Genomic DNA, 20,846 nt, shown 5'->3' on the forward strand with positions numbered 1-20,846 from the left:
GCCCCCCCCCCCCCCCCCGAACCATACCAGGCCGCATTCCCTCAACATGGGGGGGGTTGGTGCTTTGGGGCAAGGGGGGTGCCCTGCGGGGCCGGGATCTGGGGGCCCCCTTATTAAAGGGGGCTCCCGGATTCCGATAAGCCCCCCGCCCGCGACAACCAACGGCCAGGGTTGTCGGGAAGAGGCCCTTGTCCTCATCAACATGGGGACGAGGTGCTTTGGGGTGGGGGGGCCCCGCGGGGTGCCCTCTTGCCCCAAAGCACCAATCCCCCCATGTTGATGGCATGCGGCCTGGTACGGTTCGGGGGGGGGGGGGGGGGCGCTTGCTCCTTTCCTGACCGACCGGGCTGCATGTTCGGATAAGGGTCTGGTATGGATTCTGGGGGGGCCCCCACGCCGTTTTTTTTTTATTTAAAATTTGGCGTGGAGTTCCCCCTCAAGATTCATACCAAACATTGCCTGGCATTGGCGGGGATCCAAATCGGATCCCCGTGCTTGTTGCTCATTGGGAAAGGAAAAAACATTTTTCCTTTCCCGATGAATGAGCCAGCTCGGCGCTGCTATCCGCAGCTGACACAGTACACTGCGATTAACTGCGGTTATGTGCGGATAGCTGTGCTAAATCGCTCCTGGACGCAGTCAATTCTATTTTTTCTATCCGCACAAAACCGCAAGTAATCAAACGCAGCTAAACGCAGGTGTGTGAATGGGGCCATAGGAAAGCATTGTGTGCGTTTAGCTGCGCTAGAAAACGCAGCTAAAAGCACAATTCTATCCGTCCGTGTGAAAGGGGCCTAAGGCTTACCTGTAGCTAACTACAGTGATTATCTCCTAAACGTACACTGATTAGGAGATATTTATCAGAGACAACAGGAACCATGGCCAACCTCCTCCTAAAGATAACGGTTGGCTATCACGTTGTTCCGACTTCAAGTCTGTAAACATGCATGGCACAAGTGAAGTGAAAACTGCTGATCTAAGTTAACAACTCTAAAAATTGAAGCCATTATATCAGCAAAATCTTTTAAGTGGAAATCATCAATGACAGTTTTGATTTTTCTCTCTGTACAAGTTTCCCTTAGCCTGCGGTCACACCAGGTACAATTTAAAGCCTGACTTCAACCACGATTACTACTTCAGCACTACTTCTGAGAGATTTGTAATGATTTAATACAACTAGTGCCACTTCAGTGAGGGGCTGACCATTGTCACAGGGAGGAACAGTGATGTTATGAAAAAAAGTTTAACAAAGAGTTAATATTTAAGTTCTTTCAGGCTCAAGTAGTGCTGATATAGACAGAGGTACAATTTTCAGCATGATTTACATTATAGTCTATAGCACTGAAATTGTGCGCAAGACCCCTTTCACACTGCCAGCGTTTTTCAGGCGCTACAGCGCTAAAAGTAGCACCTGTATAGTGCCTGAAAAAAGCGGCTCCATTTACTCCAGTGTGAAAGCCTGAGAACTTTCACACTGGAGCTGTGCGCTGGCAGGGCATCACAAAAAGTGCTGCCAGCAGCTTCTTTGGAGCGGTGAACTCACTGCTCCTCCACCGCTGCTTTCCATTGAAATCAATGGGGCAGCGCTGCGATACCGCTGGCAAAACGCCGCTCCGGTGGTGTTTTGTGGGCGGATTTAACCCCTTTTCGGCCACTAGCGGGGGGTTAAAACCGCCCCGCTAGCGGCCGAATAGCGTCGCTTTACCGCCGATGTCCTCCCCCCCCCGCAGCTCGTTGTGAAAGCCCTCTAAGTCCTGAAAAAGTAATACATGAACTACTTCTCATATTGCACTACTTGAAATCGTACCCATTAAGACACTGCCATAGAAACAAATTAGATGCTACTTCAGGTACGATTTGTAAATCGCATGTCATACTTGAAGTCGTAATGGTGCGACAGGGGTTACAGATATTCTACACTTAACATTACTCACCCGATTCCTGCAAGTATCGGTACACCAGAAAGTTAACCTCATCACTGCTTATACTCATCTTTATGCCCACTTAAACCATGAGTTCCAAGCAAACTGCAGTTATCCCCTGAAAAAGTGAACAAAAACACACAATCTTTTCAATTCATTTTTCCAATCTGTAAAATTGTTATGTCATTACACTACTGCAAATTATTGGACACTGCACAGAATACGATACATTAACCCATTTTGAAAAATCAAGTTTTGTTCCCAGAAAATAAGGGATCTTATGAAGCAAGCACAATATTAGAAAAAGTGTCACACACCTTGTTTGGGTTCAGATATGCCGCTTAGTTCACATGAAAGTGTGGCTAATATACACAATAGAGAGCAGAGCCCTGATCTCAACTGGAAGACAGAAGGATTTGAGGCATCTTACATCCACAGGAGATCTGTGGTTAGTTCTCCAAGATTTTTGGAACAACCTTCCTGTTGCGTTCCTCTAAAAACTGTGTGCAAGTGTACCTAGAAGAATTAATGCTGGTTTGAGGCCAAAGGGTGGTCACACCAAATATCAACTGGATTTAGATTTTTCTTCTGTTAGCTCACTTTGCATTTTGTAAATTTATAACATCTAAAACTGATAACAAAAGGGATTTGGTGAGGCAGGAAAAAGCTGGAAATGCTAGAGGCACTTTCCACTATCTGTCGTGGATCTCCTCCAATGCCCTGTACACAACCGTTTTTCCCGTCGGAATAAACTCTGAAGGTTTTTCTGATGGAGTTCCGACAGAAGTCCGCTCAAGCTGTCTTGCATACACACGGTCACACCAAATTCCGACCGCCCAGAACGCGGTGACGTACAATGGGACTAGAAAACGGAAGTTCAATAGCCAGTAGCTTCCATCTCGTACTTGCTTCAGAGCATGCGTCGTTTGTGGTACGTCGGAAGAGCATACAGACAATCGGTTTTCCCGATAGGCATTGGTTCCGTCAGAAAAATTTAGAACATGTTCTCTTTCTAGGTCTGTCAGAATTTTCAACGTAAAAAGATGGGGCATACACACGATCGGAATATACGATGAAAAGCTCCCGTCGGGACTTTTTCTGTTGGACATTCCACTCGTGTGTACACGGCATAACAGGTACAGTTATGCAAGCCTCGTGAGAGGTGTATACAGTTCAACTGGTCTCTGTCAGTTCTCATACAGGACATGGTGTACAAGGGAACTGTAAAGGACCCATTTGGTTTCTTAGTTTTGGGAAGGGATCCCATACTTGAGACCTTGGGTCCAGCTGGGGCAGATAGTTCTAGCTTCAACCAAAAGCGCACCTTGCCCATTAAAACTTTGTCTCTTCCAAATGGAAGGAAATGATCAAAGGCAACTGCCTATCCTCTCTGGAGGAGTTCTCACATTCCACATCCTCCTCTTCATCTACTCCTCTTCATGGTGAAACCCTGTTGCTATGGAGGAGTTGGAAAATTACTCAGTAAGGGATGCTGGCTGGCAAAGCTTATGCCATATGTGTGGTGGCCTCAATGAGAATAGAGGCTTTCCTCATCAGGTTTGTCATATAGGCTGACAATTTCTCCATAGCTAAAAGTGGGAATGGGAGCATGTGAAGAGATAAGGGGAGACTCCAAGGTGCCCCACAGGAAAAGGGAAAGCCCCAGAGTCGCTATACCTGAACAGGCACATTTACAGGGAATAGACGACCAAGTGAAATCGCGCTCTGGGGACTCTAATCTCCACTGCCCTGGACCTGTAGAGCACTCAGCAGCTAACTACCCTGCTATGTACTGTTGTACTGTGGGTGAGTGCAACACAGTGCCCAGTGTTGAAAGACGACATTACAGGCTGCCCTATATTGCCTTGTGGAGGGACCCAGGTATAGAAGACCAATCCAGAAGCTGCCTCATATTGCCTGCAGTAACATTGATGCATCAAGGTGCAGAAGAGTTTCTCCAAGTGAATAACCAAGAAAATTCTTCAATCTTTCAGTAATTTCCCTCAGTAAGAGAAAAATTGTTCACTACCCAAGGACACTAGCAAAAAACTAAGGGTTACTGGGTGTGGAAGGGGATATTGGCAGTTCTAACTAGAGGTCGACCGATATATCGGCCCATATTTGGTGTTTAATTAATCAACATTGGCCGATTGTGCTGATAAAAAAGGCAGATTATAACTTCAGCACGACTTGCAAATTACTTCTGTAATAGAAGTCAATGCAAGTTGCCTGAAGTCTTCTGTTGAGTGACTTCTCTCCTCTCTGGGCAGCCTACCAAGTCTGATAAAAAGAACCAAGAAGAGATACAATGTTACTACTTATCAATGGACTGAACTGTGTAGGAGTTTTCAGTTTAACCATTTAAAGACTCAATCTTTTCTGACATTTGTTGCTTGCAAGTAAAAATCCTGTATTTTCTGCTAGAAAATCACTTGGAACCCCAAAAATTATATGTTTTTTTTTTAAGCAGAGACCCTAAGGAATAAAATAGCGGTTGTTGCAATATTTTGTGTCACACAGTATTTGCGCAGCGGTCTTTCAAATGCTGTTTTTTTTGGAAAAACATTTTTTAAAAACAGTAAAGTTAGCCCATTTTTATCGTCCAAAAGTTTTGATTACCTGTTTTTGTGTATTTAATATATATTTTCTTTTTTTTTATCTAAATTATACATACAAGTGAACTGATTGGAGGTTTGTTTTGTTTAATAAATGTAAGAAATTTTCTGTATCACTTATTAACCCCTTCCCGCTGGGCGTATGCAGATGTACGTACTCGGCTTTCCGGGGCTATACCGGGATGATGCCCGCAGCTGCAGGTACCGTTGTTTAGAGCCGGCGATCGGCTATCCGAATATAACAACCGATGCGGCTAAAAGCCGCTCGGCTGTTATACCGAAGGAGCGGGAGGGGACATCCCCCGCCTCTCGCCGCTCTTAACGGGCCTCCCGTTCGATCGGGAGGCCCGGTGGCCAATCGGCTGTCTCCGGCAGCGGGTTGGAACGAAGCTGTGGGCGGCTTCGTTCCAGCCTTCTAATTGTAAACGCGGAAGCGACATCATGACGTCACTTCCCGTTTACTCGGCTGCCAATGGCGCCGATTTTAAAAAAAATACACAGTATTCAGAATCGCCGTTTTCAGCGATCTGAATACTTGAAGTGCAAAGTCCATAAAGAGTACCTGTCACCACCTATTACTGTCACAAGGGATGTTTATATTCCTTGTGACAGCAATAAAAGTCATCAATATTTTTTTTAACACAATTTATAAATATATTATTAAATAAAATAAATAAGAAAAAAAAATGTTTTAAAGCGCCCCCGTCCCGCAAAGAAAAAGCATATGGAAGTCCCGCCCGCATATGCAAACGGTGTTCAAATCACACATGTGAGGTATCGCCGTGATCGTCAGAGCGAGAGCAATAATTCTAGCACTAGACCTCCTCTGTAACTCTAACCTGGTAACCGTAAAAAAAATTTAAAGCGTCGCCTATGGAAATTCTTAGGTACCGTAGTTTGTCACCATTCCACGAGTGCGTGCAATTATAAAGCGTGACATGTTTGGTATTTACTCGGCGTAACATCATCTTTCACATTATACAAAAAAATTGGGGCAACTTTACTGTTTGGATTTTTTAAAATTCATGAAAGTGTATCTTTTCCCAAAAATTTGCGTTTAAAACACCGCTGCACAAATATCGTGTGATATAAAATATTGCAACAATCACCATTTTATTTTCTAGATTCTCTGCTAAAAAAAATATACATAATGTTTGGGGGTTCTAAGTAATTTTCTAGCAAAAAATACGGGTTTTAACTTGTAAACACCAAATTTCAAAAATAGGCTTAGTCATGAAAGGGTTAATTAAGGCTGCTTTCACACTGGAGCTGGCAGGCGTTGACGGTAAAACGCTGCTAGTCTTAGCGGCGCTTTACTGTCATTTTAGCGGCACTATTCGGCTGCTAGCAGGGCGCTTATAACCCAGCTAGCGGCCGATGAAATGCACCCGTGAAGCGCCGCTGCCGAATGGCTTTGCAGGCGATTCGGCTGCGGTGCGCATTCATTTCAATGGGCGGAAGTGGTGGAGGAGCGGTACACACTGCTCCAAAGATGCTGCTTGCAGGACTTTTTTTTTTTTTTTTTTTAACATCCTGCCAGCGCATCGCCTCAGTGTGAAAGCACTCGGGCTTTCACACTGAGACCGCAGGGGAGCCATTTTGCAGGCACTTTGGCACTTTACAGGCGCTATTTTTAGCCCAAAAGCGTCTGAAAAATGCTCTAGTGTTAAAAAGAGTCTAACTGTTAGATTTTTTTACAGCGCTGTTTTTACACGGATCTACATGTGAGTGTATATCTTTTTATTCTAATAAATTTCATTTTCTATACAGATTCACACTATGTGGCCATTCCTTCCTTTTTTCCATTTGTTACCATCATTGTTTGGCTCCTAAACATCGTCCCGAGGGATATAACAACGCGGGGTTCGTTCCACATACTTCGCCCCTCCGGGTTCTGGCATCGTTTTGAAGGATACAGCAACGTGTGGGTCAATCCACAACCATCGCCTTTTCGGGCCATCTTTAGCCACCCACCACCTACGCTCTATCCGACCCAACTCGGCATATGCCCCTTTGGGTCCACCCCATCTGGTAAGCCTCTTCATTTTCGGTGGTGGTGTGTGTCTACATTTTCAGATGTCATATATCTCTGCTTGATATGTTTAGTCCCTGAAGACTCCCTACTTATTTATATACGATTGACTCTTTCCTACTATTTACATTTGGAACTATTGGTTTAACGTTCTTTATACTTTCATTTCAATAGCGCTACACCTATAATGTCGTTGGTTTGGAAATATTGTTTCAGTTCTTTTGTAATGTTTGTCAGCACTATAGGGGTCTGTAGTAAGCTTTTGTTCAGTCTCCAGAACTTTGCTCTAGTCGTCAAGGTCTGTGAGGGTGTAGCGCATGATAATGGGTGCATGGTCTGACCAAGTGATATTACCTTACTTATCACTGGGTCTTGTGCTGTCTCCAATTGGCCATGTGGTATCAGGAAATAGTCGATACGTGAGTATATTTTGTGGGTTGGACAAATAGAATATGTAGTCTTTTTCACCTGAGTGGTGAAGTCTCCATATGTCTATCAGCTGGGTTTCATGGTGATTTCATGGTGGTTTCGAGTGATGCATTTGTGTACACTGGTTCGCAGGGATGAGGTACCGGAGGATGTGTCCACTGTTGGGCTTAGGGGTACATTAAAATCACCTCCTAGAATCAGATGACCTTTGGTGAAGTCCATCAGGAGGGTCAGTGTACGGTGTATAAAGGTATCTTGTCAATCATTTGGTGCATAGACAGTGGCTAGTGTCACCAGCACTTCCCCTATTAGCCCTTTAATGAACACATACCATCCCTCGGTGTCTACTCTAGTGTCACAGCAGGTCCAGGGTATCTTTCCTACTTTTCCTGCAAGGAGTATAGACACCCCTTTAGATTTGGCCGTTGGATTTGTGGCATAAGTTATCGGAAAGTACTGTTTTTTCAGGCACGGAGGCGCGCCTATTTTGAAGCGAGTTTCCTGTATGAATATATATCTGCTCTAGCTTTTTTAAGATCATTGCGGACCGCGCACACGGCATTACAGTGGGAGAGAGCGTCGTGTCAACATCGGAAGAATAGAAGAGGGAAGAAGACGGCAGAAAAGACCGGACCACCGTTGTCAAAAGCCGCCAGAAGATAACGGAGGAGCCCGGCAGAAGAAGGAAGAGACCCCCGAAGTCGGAAGAAGACCCCCGGAGCTGCCTAATAAATTATTTTAAAAACCTGTCCAGTGTGTTTTTTTTTATTGACACTTTTTTCCTAGGTGAATGGGTAGGGGTACGATGTATCCCATACTCATTCACATAGGGTGGGGGGGCCGGGATCTAGGGAGCCCCTTATTAAAGGGCGCTCCCGTATTCCGATAAGCCCCCCGCCCGCAGACCCTGACAACCAACGGCCAGGGTTGTTGGGAAGAGGCCCTTGTCCTCATCAACATGGGGACAAGGTGCTTTGGGGTGGGGGGGGCGCGTCCCCAAAGCACCCACCCCCCATGTTGAGGGCATGTGGCCTGGTACGGTTCAGGAGGGGAAGGCCCTCGCTCGTCCCCACCACCTTTCCTGACCGGCCAGGCTGCGTGCTCGGATAAGGGTCTGGTATGGATTCGGGGGGGACCCCCACGCCATTTTTTCAGCGTAGGGGGTCCCCCTTAAAATCCATACCAGACCCAAGGGCCTGGTATGCTCTTGGAGGGGGAACCCATGCCGTTTTTTTTAATTTAAAATTTGGCACGGAGTTCCCCCTCGAGATCATCTGAGCACAAGTCGCATGCCAAAGTCAGATCATGCGAGACGGCGATTAGACTTTGATCCGACTTCAATGATAGTCAATGGGCTGAAGTAGGATCAAAGTCGGACCAGGGAACATTTCTAAAGTCGGAACAACTTGTTTCGGACCAGTTAGGACAGCTCCCATAGGGAAACATTGATTTTCACACATCATGCGACATGAGCTCCCAATGTCGGAGCGTTTGTCGCACTAGTGTGAACCCAGCCTTAGACAGGTTCCTTTTGAAAGCATCTCTCAAAAAAAAAAAATTTGTTATAAGGGATGCCTGAAATCTGACTTGTATCTTAGGCAGACTTCTGGGAAAATTGGTGAGACAATCACACAAGCAGGAAATTATGTTTCTGAGGAGTGGTCCGTACACACTGCGTACAAGAAACTCCAGGTAGCCATATTGCAATGTATTCTCAGAATATTACATTGGCTGCAGATTGAAAAGGAAAGGTAATTTTTAATAACATTCAATCACAAAATGATTAGTGTCGCAATCATATGCGCTATATTATTTTTATCTTTATTTGCCATTTTTTTCCCCACTAAAGTGGTGTTATCCTTTTACCACTTCAATACAGGGCACTTATACACCTTCCTGCCAAGACCAATTTTCAGCTTCAACGCTGTCGCACTTTGAATGACAATTGCGCGGTCATATAACACTGTACCCAAACTAAAATTTTATCATTTTGTTTCCACAAATAGAGCTTTCTTTTGGTGGTATTTGATCACCTCTGGGATTTTTATTTTCTGCTAAATAAAAAAAGGACCAAAAATTTTGAAAATTTTTTTTGTTTCTGTTACAAAACATTATAAATAAGTTTTCTCCTTCACTGATGGGGCTGCAATGACGGGCACTAATATGCAGCACTGATGGGTACACAGGTGGCACTGATGGGTACACATAGGCGGCACGGATGGGCACTGATGTAAACAGATGGTACTGATAGATGCCATTCAGTGCCAAACAATGCCTGCCAATCAGTGATGCACATTGTGGGCACTGATTGGCATCCCTGATGGTCTAGGGTGGCATACCTGGTGGTGACATCCCTGATGGCATCCCAGGTGGTCCAGTGTGGGGATTCTTGGGGTGTCTGTGCTGATAATCAGATACGAGTGAGGAAAAGCTGATCAACGGCTCTCCCTGTTTACACTGTGATCAGCCGTGATTGGACGGAGACTCTTTACCTAGATCGGTGTTGCGGTGTGTCAGACTGACACACCGCAACAATCACCGCGATGCGCGCAGCGGCTGGATATCCTGGAGACGTAATGTGATGTCTGGTCAGGTTATCGAAACCACTTTGCCACCGTCATTTTGCTATATGGTGGGTGGCAAGTGGTTAAGTGTATTGGTTGACCGGATTTTCCTTCAAATTCCTGTCCATTTAAGGGGAATCTCAAGGAAATGTGGTGAGGAGAACCTGACAGAAGGTTATAACCCTTCCTCATTGTTCAAGAACAAAATATGTTTGTTTGTACAAAGTCTTGATTCTATATTAATAAGCTTTAAAAAGGAGAAGTCCAGCCTGAATTTGTTTGGCTGGGCTTCTCCTCTGGGTCACAGGAGTGCAATTAGTTTTGCACTCCTTTGACCCATTTTCAGCAGAGAGCGGTCTGAAGTCTGCTTTCTGCTAACATCACCAAGATCAGCCCAGGCACCGAGTCTTCCAGACTTCCAAAGTCTGGATCCACCAGGTGCCTGGACTGATGGCAGCCTCAACCTCTCAACGAGCCACTGAGACTGCCGCTCCCCGCCTCTCCACAGCTCAGCGATCCAGTGAGCGTGGAGGAGCAGAGCAGGAGAGCTGCTGATTGACAGGCAGCAGTTCTCTGCTCGGGGAGGTGAGAGAACCGAGCCATCGATGGTGTTCGGTGGCTCGGTTCTCAGTGAAGAGGCAGCAGGGGACAGATCCAGCATCGCATCGATGCTGCATCCACCAAGGTAAGTATGATTGGCCATTTAAAGAGCACCTGTCATTTCAGATCCATGATTGCAGCGCCTGTTAGCGGGCATCCACTCACCTGCTGCCGCCACCTCCCTCACCTTGTTTTGTCACTGCCGCATCACCAGCCACCCTATTAAAGTGAATGGGACTGTCGGTGAGTCAACAGCGGGTCAATAAAGAAGCCGCTGTGGGACAGTGATGACAGTTGCTCTTTAAAAATTATGATTTAAACCGAGTTGATTTAAAAATCAAGCCTTTTTACTAGTAATTTAAATCGTGATTTAAATCAACTTGATTTAAGTTAAATCCATCCTGGCGAGTTATTTAAAATTATCGCTATTCAATTTGGTCTACCAACTAGATTTAAATAATATGCTTAAACGTGAAAAGAAAAAGGAGGAATCCAAAGGTCATCTCCAAGTACTGCAGCAGTTGCTATGGAAACAGGGCAAGCTTCAACTTATGCATTCTACTTTCATCCGGTTCTATCCCGGATTGGATTGCAACTCATTCTACAGAATTTGTCAGGGAAATCCGTAAACCAAAGTGCTAGTTGTGTTATAATTGAAGCTGTATTAAAACTACTACACAAAACATTTTGTAAATTATTTTTGTTCAGAGTTGACTTGCCATTTAATTTTGTGGACTCTTGATTTTCTAAAGCTTAATGTACTTGGGACGATTTACAACCTCTCCTGAACGATTTAACTGGACAGATAGTAACAGACGTTTAAAAACGTCCATTTTCCCATGTTTAAATGCTGCGTTTGCATTTAGAAGCTTTTTTTTTTCTTTCAAATAGTCAAAAACGCCTGTAAACTAAACACGATTTACAGCGTTTACAAGCGGTTACAGGCCTTTAGCGATTCAAATGCCTCTAAACATCCATCCTGAACGCTTTTTTTGCTTTCCAAAATATGCTTCTAAACGCAACTGCCTAGAAATGACTATAAGACTCTGTTTATATGTACTGATAAGATAACAGAGGCGAGTTCAGGGGCAGATGGAAAAAAACGCCCAACTGCTCCTAATAGGGATGCACCGAAATTTCGGCCACCGAAACATATCGGCCGAAAATGGCCTTTACGGCTATTTGCCGAAAGAGAATTCACACCGATAATGGCACCAAAAATGGGGCAGGGCCTGCTGGGTGGGGCCCCGCCCATCACGGGGGTTTCGTTCTAGAGCGCCCGTCCTTACTCTCTCCTCCTCCTCCCCTTCCATGCTGCAGGCGGCCCGTGGGGTCTCCGTGTAACGTCCCCCTCTCCCCGAGCGGTGGCTGCATATGGATCCTCAGGCCGATGTGTAAATCGGCTGTGCAGGAGCTCGGTCACGCTGTTTACTCTGAAAGTGAAAGCAAGGGAGAGGTGTCTAGCAATGTGTGCTGTGCGTCCCCCTACAGTGCAGTACCAGGCATGGAGATTGAAGGTACAGAGCTGCAGCTGCCAATTTTTAAAAAGGCTGTCTATGTTTGTACACGTGTGTGCATTTGTGGGCGTGTGTGCATTTGTGGGCGTGTGTGCATTTGTGGGCGTGTGTGCATTTGTGGGCGTGTGTGCATTTGTGGGCATATTTGTGTGCATTTGTGTGCGTTTTATATATGTATGTTTATATGCACAGGTGAGGCACAGGCAGGCTGCATGACGGGCACAGTGAGGCTGCATTGATCTCCTGTACCATATTCCCCAGTCTCTGACCATCTCCTGTACCATGTTCCCCAGTCTCTGACCATCTCCTGTACCATGTTCCCCAGTCTCTGACCATCTCCTGTACCATGTTCCCCAGTCTCTGACCATCTCCTGTACCATGTTCCCCAGTCTCTGACCATCTCCTGTACCATGTTCCCCAGTCTCTGACCATCTCCTGTACCATGTTCCCCAGTCTCTGACCATCTCCTGTACCATGTTCCCCAGTCTCTGACCATCTCCTGTACCATGTTCCCCAGTCTCTGACCATCTCCTGTACCATGTTCCCCAGTCTCTGACCATCTCCCGTACCATGTTCCCCAGTCTCTGACCATCTCCCGTACCATGTTCCCCAGTCTCTGACCATCTCCCGTACCATGTTCCCCAGTCTCTGACCATCTCCTGTATAAAAATATTTTTTTTTTAAAAACCAGTCACTTTCGGTATCGGTGCTGTTTCAGTATCGGTTTTCGACCTAGTGTATTATTCATTTTAGGTATTGGTTTCGGCACCAAAAAACCCATTCGGTGCATCCCTAACTCCTAAACATCCATTTACCAGCTGCAGTGTACATGAAGCTTAAGACTGCAAAGAATTTAAATTCTTTTCCTGAAACAATTTACTAAAAGTTCATCATCCTGTTCTTAAAGCGGAATTATACTCTCAAATCAACATTGACTATTTTTAATCCTTATGCTGCTAGCATTAGTAAAGAGATAGGAAAATAGATCATATATACTTATTTGTGGTGCTCAGATGTAGTTTAGTATCACTTGAAATGAACCTTGGAGCAGCTGGGGAGCAGAGATGCAGCAGCCTTAATATATGGGCCACGGGAAAGAAAAGTACATAAAAGCTTAGTTTACAGGGTACCATAGAATTTGTGTGTGTATTATACTTGTGATTACGCAAGCACCAGCATATATTCGAGGGTACACTTATTCCATGTTTGTGAGCGCCTGTACAAAGTACTTGTGCGACCCAGGCAGGGTAAACACACCAGAATTCACGTTGCATGGGCCCAGACACCCATGTGCAAGAGACTTGAGTGTGAAAAGAATGTTCAGTTTAGTAAAATCAGACCAACTGAGTTTTTTTCATGTCTGTGTCTGCAGTCAGTACTGCAGTGTGCAAACTGCAACATGACTACACACCAAGACTAAACAGCAAACTTCCACTTACTCTGTACATGTAGCCACTGGAGAAAAATCACTACTGCTGGGGAAAAAAAAAAAAAAAAAAAAAGAAACCCCACAAGTTTAGCCATGCACATCTGTTTATACTATGTGGGCCCAGACAGCCAGAGACACATCTAGACAAATCGACAATGCCTGTCTAGTTCTCATCTAAAGATAAACAAAGATGTTACAATCTAATCGTTGTGCAATGTCCTACCAAAAAATGATCTACCCAATTGGATACAAATTCATTGCTAGGTGCTTATACTGCATTCTTTTAATAGATCTAAAGTCAACTATACAAAGATTGTATGGTCAGATTGTAATGTGTATGGCAACCGTAATGGCCCTTACAAACGATCCGAAAATCTGAAGAAAAATACTGCTTTCAACCCGATCGTACGATAATCCGATCTTAAGTACAGAGCTTTTGAGAGCCATGCATGACAGTTCATCTGATCGGACATGCATGTTTCTAAACTCAACTGCCTAGAAGCGACTATAAACAACCCTGTGTACATGTACTGATAAGATAACAGAGGAGAGTTCAGGGGCATCTGAAAAAAACGCCCAACTGCTCCTAAACGTCTGTTTACCAGCAGCAGTGTACATGAGGCCGAAGGAGCAGTTGGGCTTTTTTTTTTTTTTTTTTTCCGGCTGCCCCTGAACCCTCCTCTATATTATCTTATCAGTACATGTACACAGGGTCTTATAATCGTTTCTAGGCAGTTGAGTTTAGAAGCATTTTTTGGAAAGCAAAAAAATGTGTTCAGGACGGATGTTCAGAGGCATTGAAAATGCTAAACGCCTGTTACAGCTTGTAAACGCATGTAAACGTGGTAATGCGCGTTTAGCCACATTTTGATTACAGGCATTTTTAACTTTTGATTAAAAAAAAAAATGAAATCTGAATGGTTTCTATGCATAGCTGCACAAGATTTTGCACTCAGCAGTTTTAGTAAATCGACCCCATTGTGTCCAACAATATATTTGTATAGAACTACTCCAGTGAGAGTGGGGGAGCAGCGAAGGAAAAGGAAAGATTCTGGTGGTAGAGGACTCAATTCTAAGAAGGACAGAGAGAACAATGTCACAAAAGACCTGAAGCGCCAAACTGTATGCAGTCTGCCGGGCTCTCGGATTCGGCACATCAGGGATCTGGTGGACGGACCTCCTATCACAATTTGGATTAGCAGCAAGGATAGAAAGTCTTATCATAATGGGGGATTTTAATTATCCAGACATAGACTGGTCAGAGGGAACCACGGATTCATCTAAGGCTCGCCAGTACCTAAATGTCTTGCAGGACAATTTCATGGGTCAGATGGTATACGCACCAACTAGAAATAAAGCGTTACTAGATCTACTGATTACCAACAATACAGACCTGATCACACATGTGGAAATACGGGGGAAATTTAGGAAACAGCGATCACGGGTCAATTGGCTTCAGTATAAAATCACACAAATAGGAAACATAAGGGAAATACAAAGACACTGAATTTCAAAAGAGCCAACTTCCCTAAACTACGAGCTTTGTTAGAAGATATACATTGGGAAAAAATGTTAAAAACAAAGAACATGGAGGAGAGATGGGTTTGCTTTAAGGGCCAGTTTACATCCCTTGCAGTCCAGAGAGTTTTTTTTTTGCATCAAAAACGCATGGAAAGTAGGTTATATGGTTTTCAATGGCATATTTCACACCAGTGCTTGCAGTTCCAGAAAAAATAAAAGTAGAACATGATGCATTTTTTCTGCACTGGAACACTGTAAAACGCACCAAAAATGCACTGCAACACACTTGTCCTTAAGCTAAGGAAATAGAGGGATTAAAAAAAAACATTGGACTGCATCAAAAACGCACTGGAACGCATCAAAAATGCACATGCAGAAAAGCACCTGAAAGGCATCCGGACTGCGTTTCTATGGTGTTAACTGGACCTAAGAGCATATTAAATAAGGGCATTAGCCAGTGCATTTCATTGGGAAATAAATTTAAAAGAGCAAACAAAAGTTCTGGATGGCTTAACTCCAATGTAAAAATGCATATAAAAGCAAAGGAGAAGGCCTTCAAAAAATACAAGGCTGAAGGATCATCATCAGCATTCAGACTTTACAAAGAATGCAACAAGATATGTAAGGGTGCAATTAGGGCAGCTAAGATAGAAAGAACAAGAAAGACACATAGCGGAGGGGAGCAAAAAAATTCCAAGGAATTCTTTAAGTATACAAACAGTAAAAAAAGGAGGACAGGCCATATTGGCACCGTAAAGAATGAGGAAGGACGTTTGGTTACAAAGGATGGGGAGATTATTATTATTATTATACAGGATTTATATAGCGCCAACAGTTTACACAGCGCTTTACAATATAAAAGGGAGACAATACAGTAATAATACAATAAAATACAAGAGGATTAAGAGGGCCCTGCTCAGAAGAGCTTACAATCTAATAGGGTGGGGCAGATGGTACAAAAGGTTGTAGCTGTGAGGAATGAGCTGATGGAAGTGGTAAAAGATTAAGGGAGATTGCAAAAGGTATTGAATTTATTCTTCTCCTCAGTCTTCATGAGGGAATCGGGGGTTTTCAATAACCAAAACCGTAGTGTTTATCCTCATGACACATCACAGGAAGCACCCACATGGCTAACAGAGGACAGAATTATAACTAGACTTGGGAAACTTAACATTAATGAATCACCGCGACCAGATGGCTTGCACCCGAGGGTGCTTGGGGAACTCAGTCAAGTAATTGCCAGACCATTGTTCCTAATTTTTACTGACCGTCTACTGACCGGAATGGTACCAGCTGATTGGAGAAAAGCCAATGTATCACCAATATTTAAAAAAAGGCCAAAATACATCCCTGGGAATTACAGACCAGTTAGCCTAACATCAATAGTATGCAAGCTCTTGGAGGCAATGATAAGGGACTATATACAAGATTTTAGTAATGAAAACAGTTTTATTAGCAGTAATCAGCATGGATTCATGAAGAATCGTTCTTGCCAAACCAATCTGTTAATCCTCTGAGGAGGTGAGCTGCCATCAAGATAAAGGAAGGCCTATAGACGTGGTGTTTCTGGATTTTGCAAAAGCATTTGACTCCCCATAAACGTTTACTGTACAAAGTAATGTCCATTGGCATGGACCATAGGGTGAGTACATGTATTGAAAACTGGCTACAAGGGCGAGTTCCGAGGGTGGTAATAAATGGGGAGTACTCGGAATGACCAGGGTAGGGAAGTGGGGTCCCCCCAGGGTTCTGTGCTGGGACCAATCCTGTTTAATTTATTTCTAAACGGCCTGAAGGATGGGGTAAACAGTTCAATGCTATTTGCGGATGACACCAAGCTAAGCAAGGCAAAAACTTCTCTGCAGGATGTAGAAACCTTGCAAGAAGATCTGAACAAATTAATGGAGTGGGCAATTACATGGCAAATGAGGTTTAATGTAGAAAAATGTAAAATAATGCATTTGTGTGGCAAAAATATGAATGCAATCTACTCACTAAGGGGTGAACCTCTGGGGGAATCTAGGATGGAAAAAGGACTTGGGGGTCCTAATAGATGGGCTCAGCAATGGCATGCAATGCCAAGCTGCTGCTAACAAAACAGAATATTGGCATGCATTAAAATCGGATTTTTAAAACAGTTTACCTGTAAAATCCTTTTCTTGGAGTACATCATAGGACACAGAGCCTCAAGTAATTACTTGGTGGGTTATGGGCCTTCCTTCAGGTGTTGACACTGGTATAACCAATACAGGAAGTTGACTCCCCTATATAACCCCTCCTCCTTCCAGGAGTCCTCAGTTTTTGTAGCCAAGCAATATACTCTCACCCCACAAAACAGAGGGGCGGGAGCTCTGTGTCCTATGATGTACTCCAAGAAAAGGATTTTACAGGTAAGCGGTTTTAAAAATCCTATTTTCTTTATCGTACATCATAGGACACAGGGCCTCAAGTAATTACTTGGTGGGATGTCCCATAGCAATGCTACTTGAGGGGAAGGAGACACAACCCGTAGGGCACCCCCAGACCTGGAGGAATTATACTGCTTCTTGCAGCACACTGCGCCCGAAGGCAATATCCTCATTCCATTTTACATCTACTTGATAAAATTTTGTAAATGTATGCACTGAAGACCTGACTTGATCTGAGACATGGAGGCCTGATGACGCACTGCCCAAGAAGCACCAACCGCTCTGGTAGAGTGCGCCTTAACTTGAAAAGGGGGAATCTTTCCCTTTAAATCATAAGTTCGAATTATAATTTGCCGAATCCACTTAGCCACAGTGGATTTTGACGCTGCCTGTCCTTTTTTAGGACCCTCTGGCAGAATAAATAAGACGTCAGTCTTACGAATCTGAGCAGTTTTCTTTAAATAGATCTTCACTGCTCTTACCACATCAAGACAATGTAGTGACTTTTCTTTCTTGGAACATGGTTTTGGAAAAAACGATGGCAGGACAATATCTTCATTCAGATGAAAGCCTGAAACCACTTTTGGCAAAAAGCCTGGACGAGGGCGTAACACCACTCTGTCCTCATGAATAATCAAATATGGCTCTATACAGGAAATAGCAGCCAATTCTGAAACCCTCCTTGCTGAGGCTATAGCAACCAAAAATATCAGCTTCCTAGTCAGAAGGACTAAGGGAACATGCTGTAATGGTTCGAATGGCGGTTTTTGTAACACTGCAAAACTAAATTCAAGTCCCAAGGGCTTAAGGGTGATTTAACTGGCGGATTAATCCGCATCACTCCTTGCATGAAACCCCGGACTAAAGAATGCGTAGCAAGTGGTCTTTGAAATAAAATTGATAAGGCTGAGACTTGGCCCTTAATAGTACTCAGGGCCAACTTCATCTCTACGCCTACTTGTAGAAAAGCAAGAATTCTGCCTCTAATATATCTCCGAGGGTGCCAACCCTTGGATTCACACCAGGAAACATAAGTCTTCCAAACTCTATAATATATAGTTCTGGAAGCTGGTTTCCTAGCATTAATTAAAGTAGAAATAACTGCCCTGGAAAGCCCATGTCTTTTCAGAATGTGGGTCTCAATAGCCAGGCCATTAAATTTAGCATTCGTAAAGTAGGATGGAATATCGGCCCCTGTGAGAGCAGGTCTGGCCTTAGTGGAAGGGACCACAGATCCTCCACTGCCATCTTTACGACCTCTGCATACCATGACCTTATGGGCCATGCTGGTGCTGCCAGAATTACCGGTTTTCTTTCCAGCTTGATCCTGCAAAGTCAAGGCAGCAACTGAATAGGGGGAAATGCATAGATCAGTAAAAGCTGATCCCACAGTATCATCAATGCATCTGTTCTGCATGCGAATGGATCCTTTGTTGTGGACACAAAGTTGACTAACTCTATGTTGCACTGGATGCTAAAAGATCTACATCCAGAGTCCCCCGTCCTTGACAAACAGCCCGAAACATGTCGGGGGGGGGAATAGACCATTCCCCTGGGAATAATCTGCTGGCGGCACATGTAGTGCGCAAGCCAATTCTCTATTCCCGGAATGAAGACTGCCAATGGGCACGGAATATTTCTTTCTGCCCAAGTTAGAATATGGTTCACTTCTCTCTGCACTGAGACATTCTTGGTGTCCCTTTTGGTGATTGATATAGGCCACAGCCATGGCATTGACGGATCGGATCCTGTCTGGACAATCCCTTAACCTGGAAGTCCAGGCTTTTAGAGCCAGACGCACTGCCCGAATCTCTAGGATGTTGATGGGCAAGGCTCTTCCGGTTCTTTAACACTGTCCTTGGACAGTTGTCTTCTCTGTCATTACCACTTTCCAGAAAAGTGGTTTGAAGTATTTACACTTTAGGACATTCTTTGGTAACCACCAATTGAGGCTTTGGGACACCCTTGGGGACAGCCGCATTGGCAAGTCCAAAGCTTGGATCGTTTTGTAGTATAGAATACTGTTTTGCAACAGTCTCGAATGGAACTGGGCAAAGGGAACTGCTTCGAATGAAGCCACCATCCTTTCTAACAACCTCATGCAAAAGGTGAATGGAGGGACCTCCTTTTGACCTGACCATCCGCAACTCTTTTATAGAGTGGTGTTTTTTTTGTTTTGTTTTTTTCTGGGCAAGAAGACCCTTTTTCTGGGCTGTATCTATGATCAGACCCAAATACTGCAGCCCTTTTTTAGCTATTTTATTGGAGACTTTACTAGGTTGAGAATGCAACCCAGACCTTTCCAGGTAACTGGTTGTAATGCGTACACCTTACTCCGAACAGAGATTGGTCTATTAGCAATAGATAGTCTAGGTATGCCAAGACTGTTTAAGCCCTGTGTCCTTGACCTGGCTACAGGTGGGGCTAGCACCTTTGTGAACACTCGAGGTGCTGTAGCTAGCCCGAAGAGAAAGGCTATAAACTGAAATGCTGCTGTTCTACTTCGAACCGCAGAAACCTTTGGTGAGCGGGAAATATATGGACATGCAGAAATGCATCTCTGATGCCGATAGGCGCCAGAAGTTTTCCTCCTTGCAGGATAGAAACTACTGACTTGATCGACTCCATAAAAAGGAGCGGATCTTCAGGAACTGATTTAGATTCTTTTAGATCTAGAATGGATCTGTTGAATTTCTGCGTGACTCTGTACATGTACAGGAAATGCATGAAAAAGGCAGTGAAGGTTCCAAGGAACCTAAGAAAAAACAGAACTATCAGCTGACTCTACTAGAGGTAGCTTGAAAGAGGCACAAATCATCTCTGTAAGAGGTTTGTACCAGCAATTTCTCAGATTGCGAGACTGACAAAAAGTTCAACTCTAGTTGTCTCCTCTGCAGAGGAGTACTCGGTTTGCCTTTCTTGCCAATTACCTGAGGGTAATCCTTCATCCTCTACCCACTGTTCCCTTGATAAGGAATCTCAGGTGGGGGAGGGGGATCTAACACGCTTCTCATCCTTGGATAGCGGATGCAATTAAAATAATAAATTTTCCTTCTAGGCCCTGCAGGGCGGATGAAAAACGCATCTTCAATCATGTATACAGGGGCTGAATATTTTCTCCTCTTAGGCTGTTTCCACTATTGCAACCCCAAAGTTGCGTGATTTTACTGTGATCCTTTGCCGCCGAGAATACGTCGGAGCACGATTTTGATGCGACAGGAAACAATGCCTGTGTATTCTAGAGGTTTATGGACCTCAAGTCGCAGCAAAGTGGTACCAAAGTAGTGCAGAGACTACCTTGAAGTCGCACAGATCTGAACAGTACTCCTTGGAATTCATGCCCTAGAGTCTGACGGTGGAGGCAGTCACCGCTGCCTAGAGGCAGCTGCCCCTGCGTAGGGGAAGGAATCTGTTTAGGCGACTTGTCCAAGGTCACAAAGAGCCAGCATGAGGACGAGGTCCCACGTCTTTCAGGAAGCCTCCCATGGCTACGCTGGCCATCAGAGTAGTTAACCTGTGAGGAGTGAACGCCGACATGTGGATCTGAACCCATGTCTGTTAGGAAGTCTCCCATGGCTGCACTGGCCGTCAGAGTATTTAACCTGTGAGCTGTTGTGGCTTCACTTTAAATAAAAAAGGACATTTATACCTTCTACTGGACAAAAAAGCTTTACTGCTAGAAATCATTTGGATGTATTTCACCAAACCTTCCCCAATGAAAAGGGAAACTAGTCAAGACACCCTTTTTTGCAAGATGCTTCGGCTGACCAACCCTTTTAACCACAGGGCCCTAAGCATGTGTTTTAGCG

General features: G+C 44.3%; 1 protein-coding gene across 2 annotated transcripts in view; it reads right to left on the bottom strand.

Annotated features, from left to right (window-relative positions):
- Positions 1-20,846, bottom strand: part of TBL1XR1 (TBL1X/Y related 1) — a 262,070-nt gene that overhangs the window by 82,571 nt on the left and 158,653 nt on the right. For both annotated transcript variants that reach the window (XM_073626244.1, XM_073626243.1), the window contains exon 4: positions 1,935-2,040. In XM_073626244.1, the coding sequence (XP_073482345.1) occupies positions 1,935-1,992 (58 nt within the window). In that variant the 5' untranslated portion in view covers positions 1,993-2,040. The remainder of the gene's footprint in view (positions 1-1,934; positions 2,041-20,846) is intronic.

The sequence above is a fragment of the Aquarana catesbeiana genome, linkage group LG04 (assembly GCF_042186555.1).
Source record: "Aquarana catesbeiana isolate 2022-GZ linkage group LG04, ASM4218655v1, whole genome shotgun sequence".
Taxonomy (NCBI): Eukaryota; Metazoa; Chordata; class Amphibia; order Anura; family Ranidae; genus Aquarana; species Aquarana catesbeiana.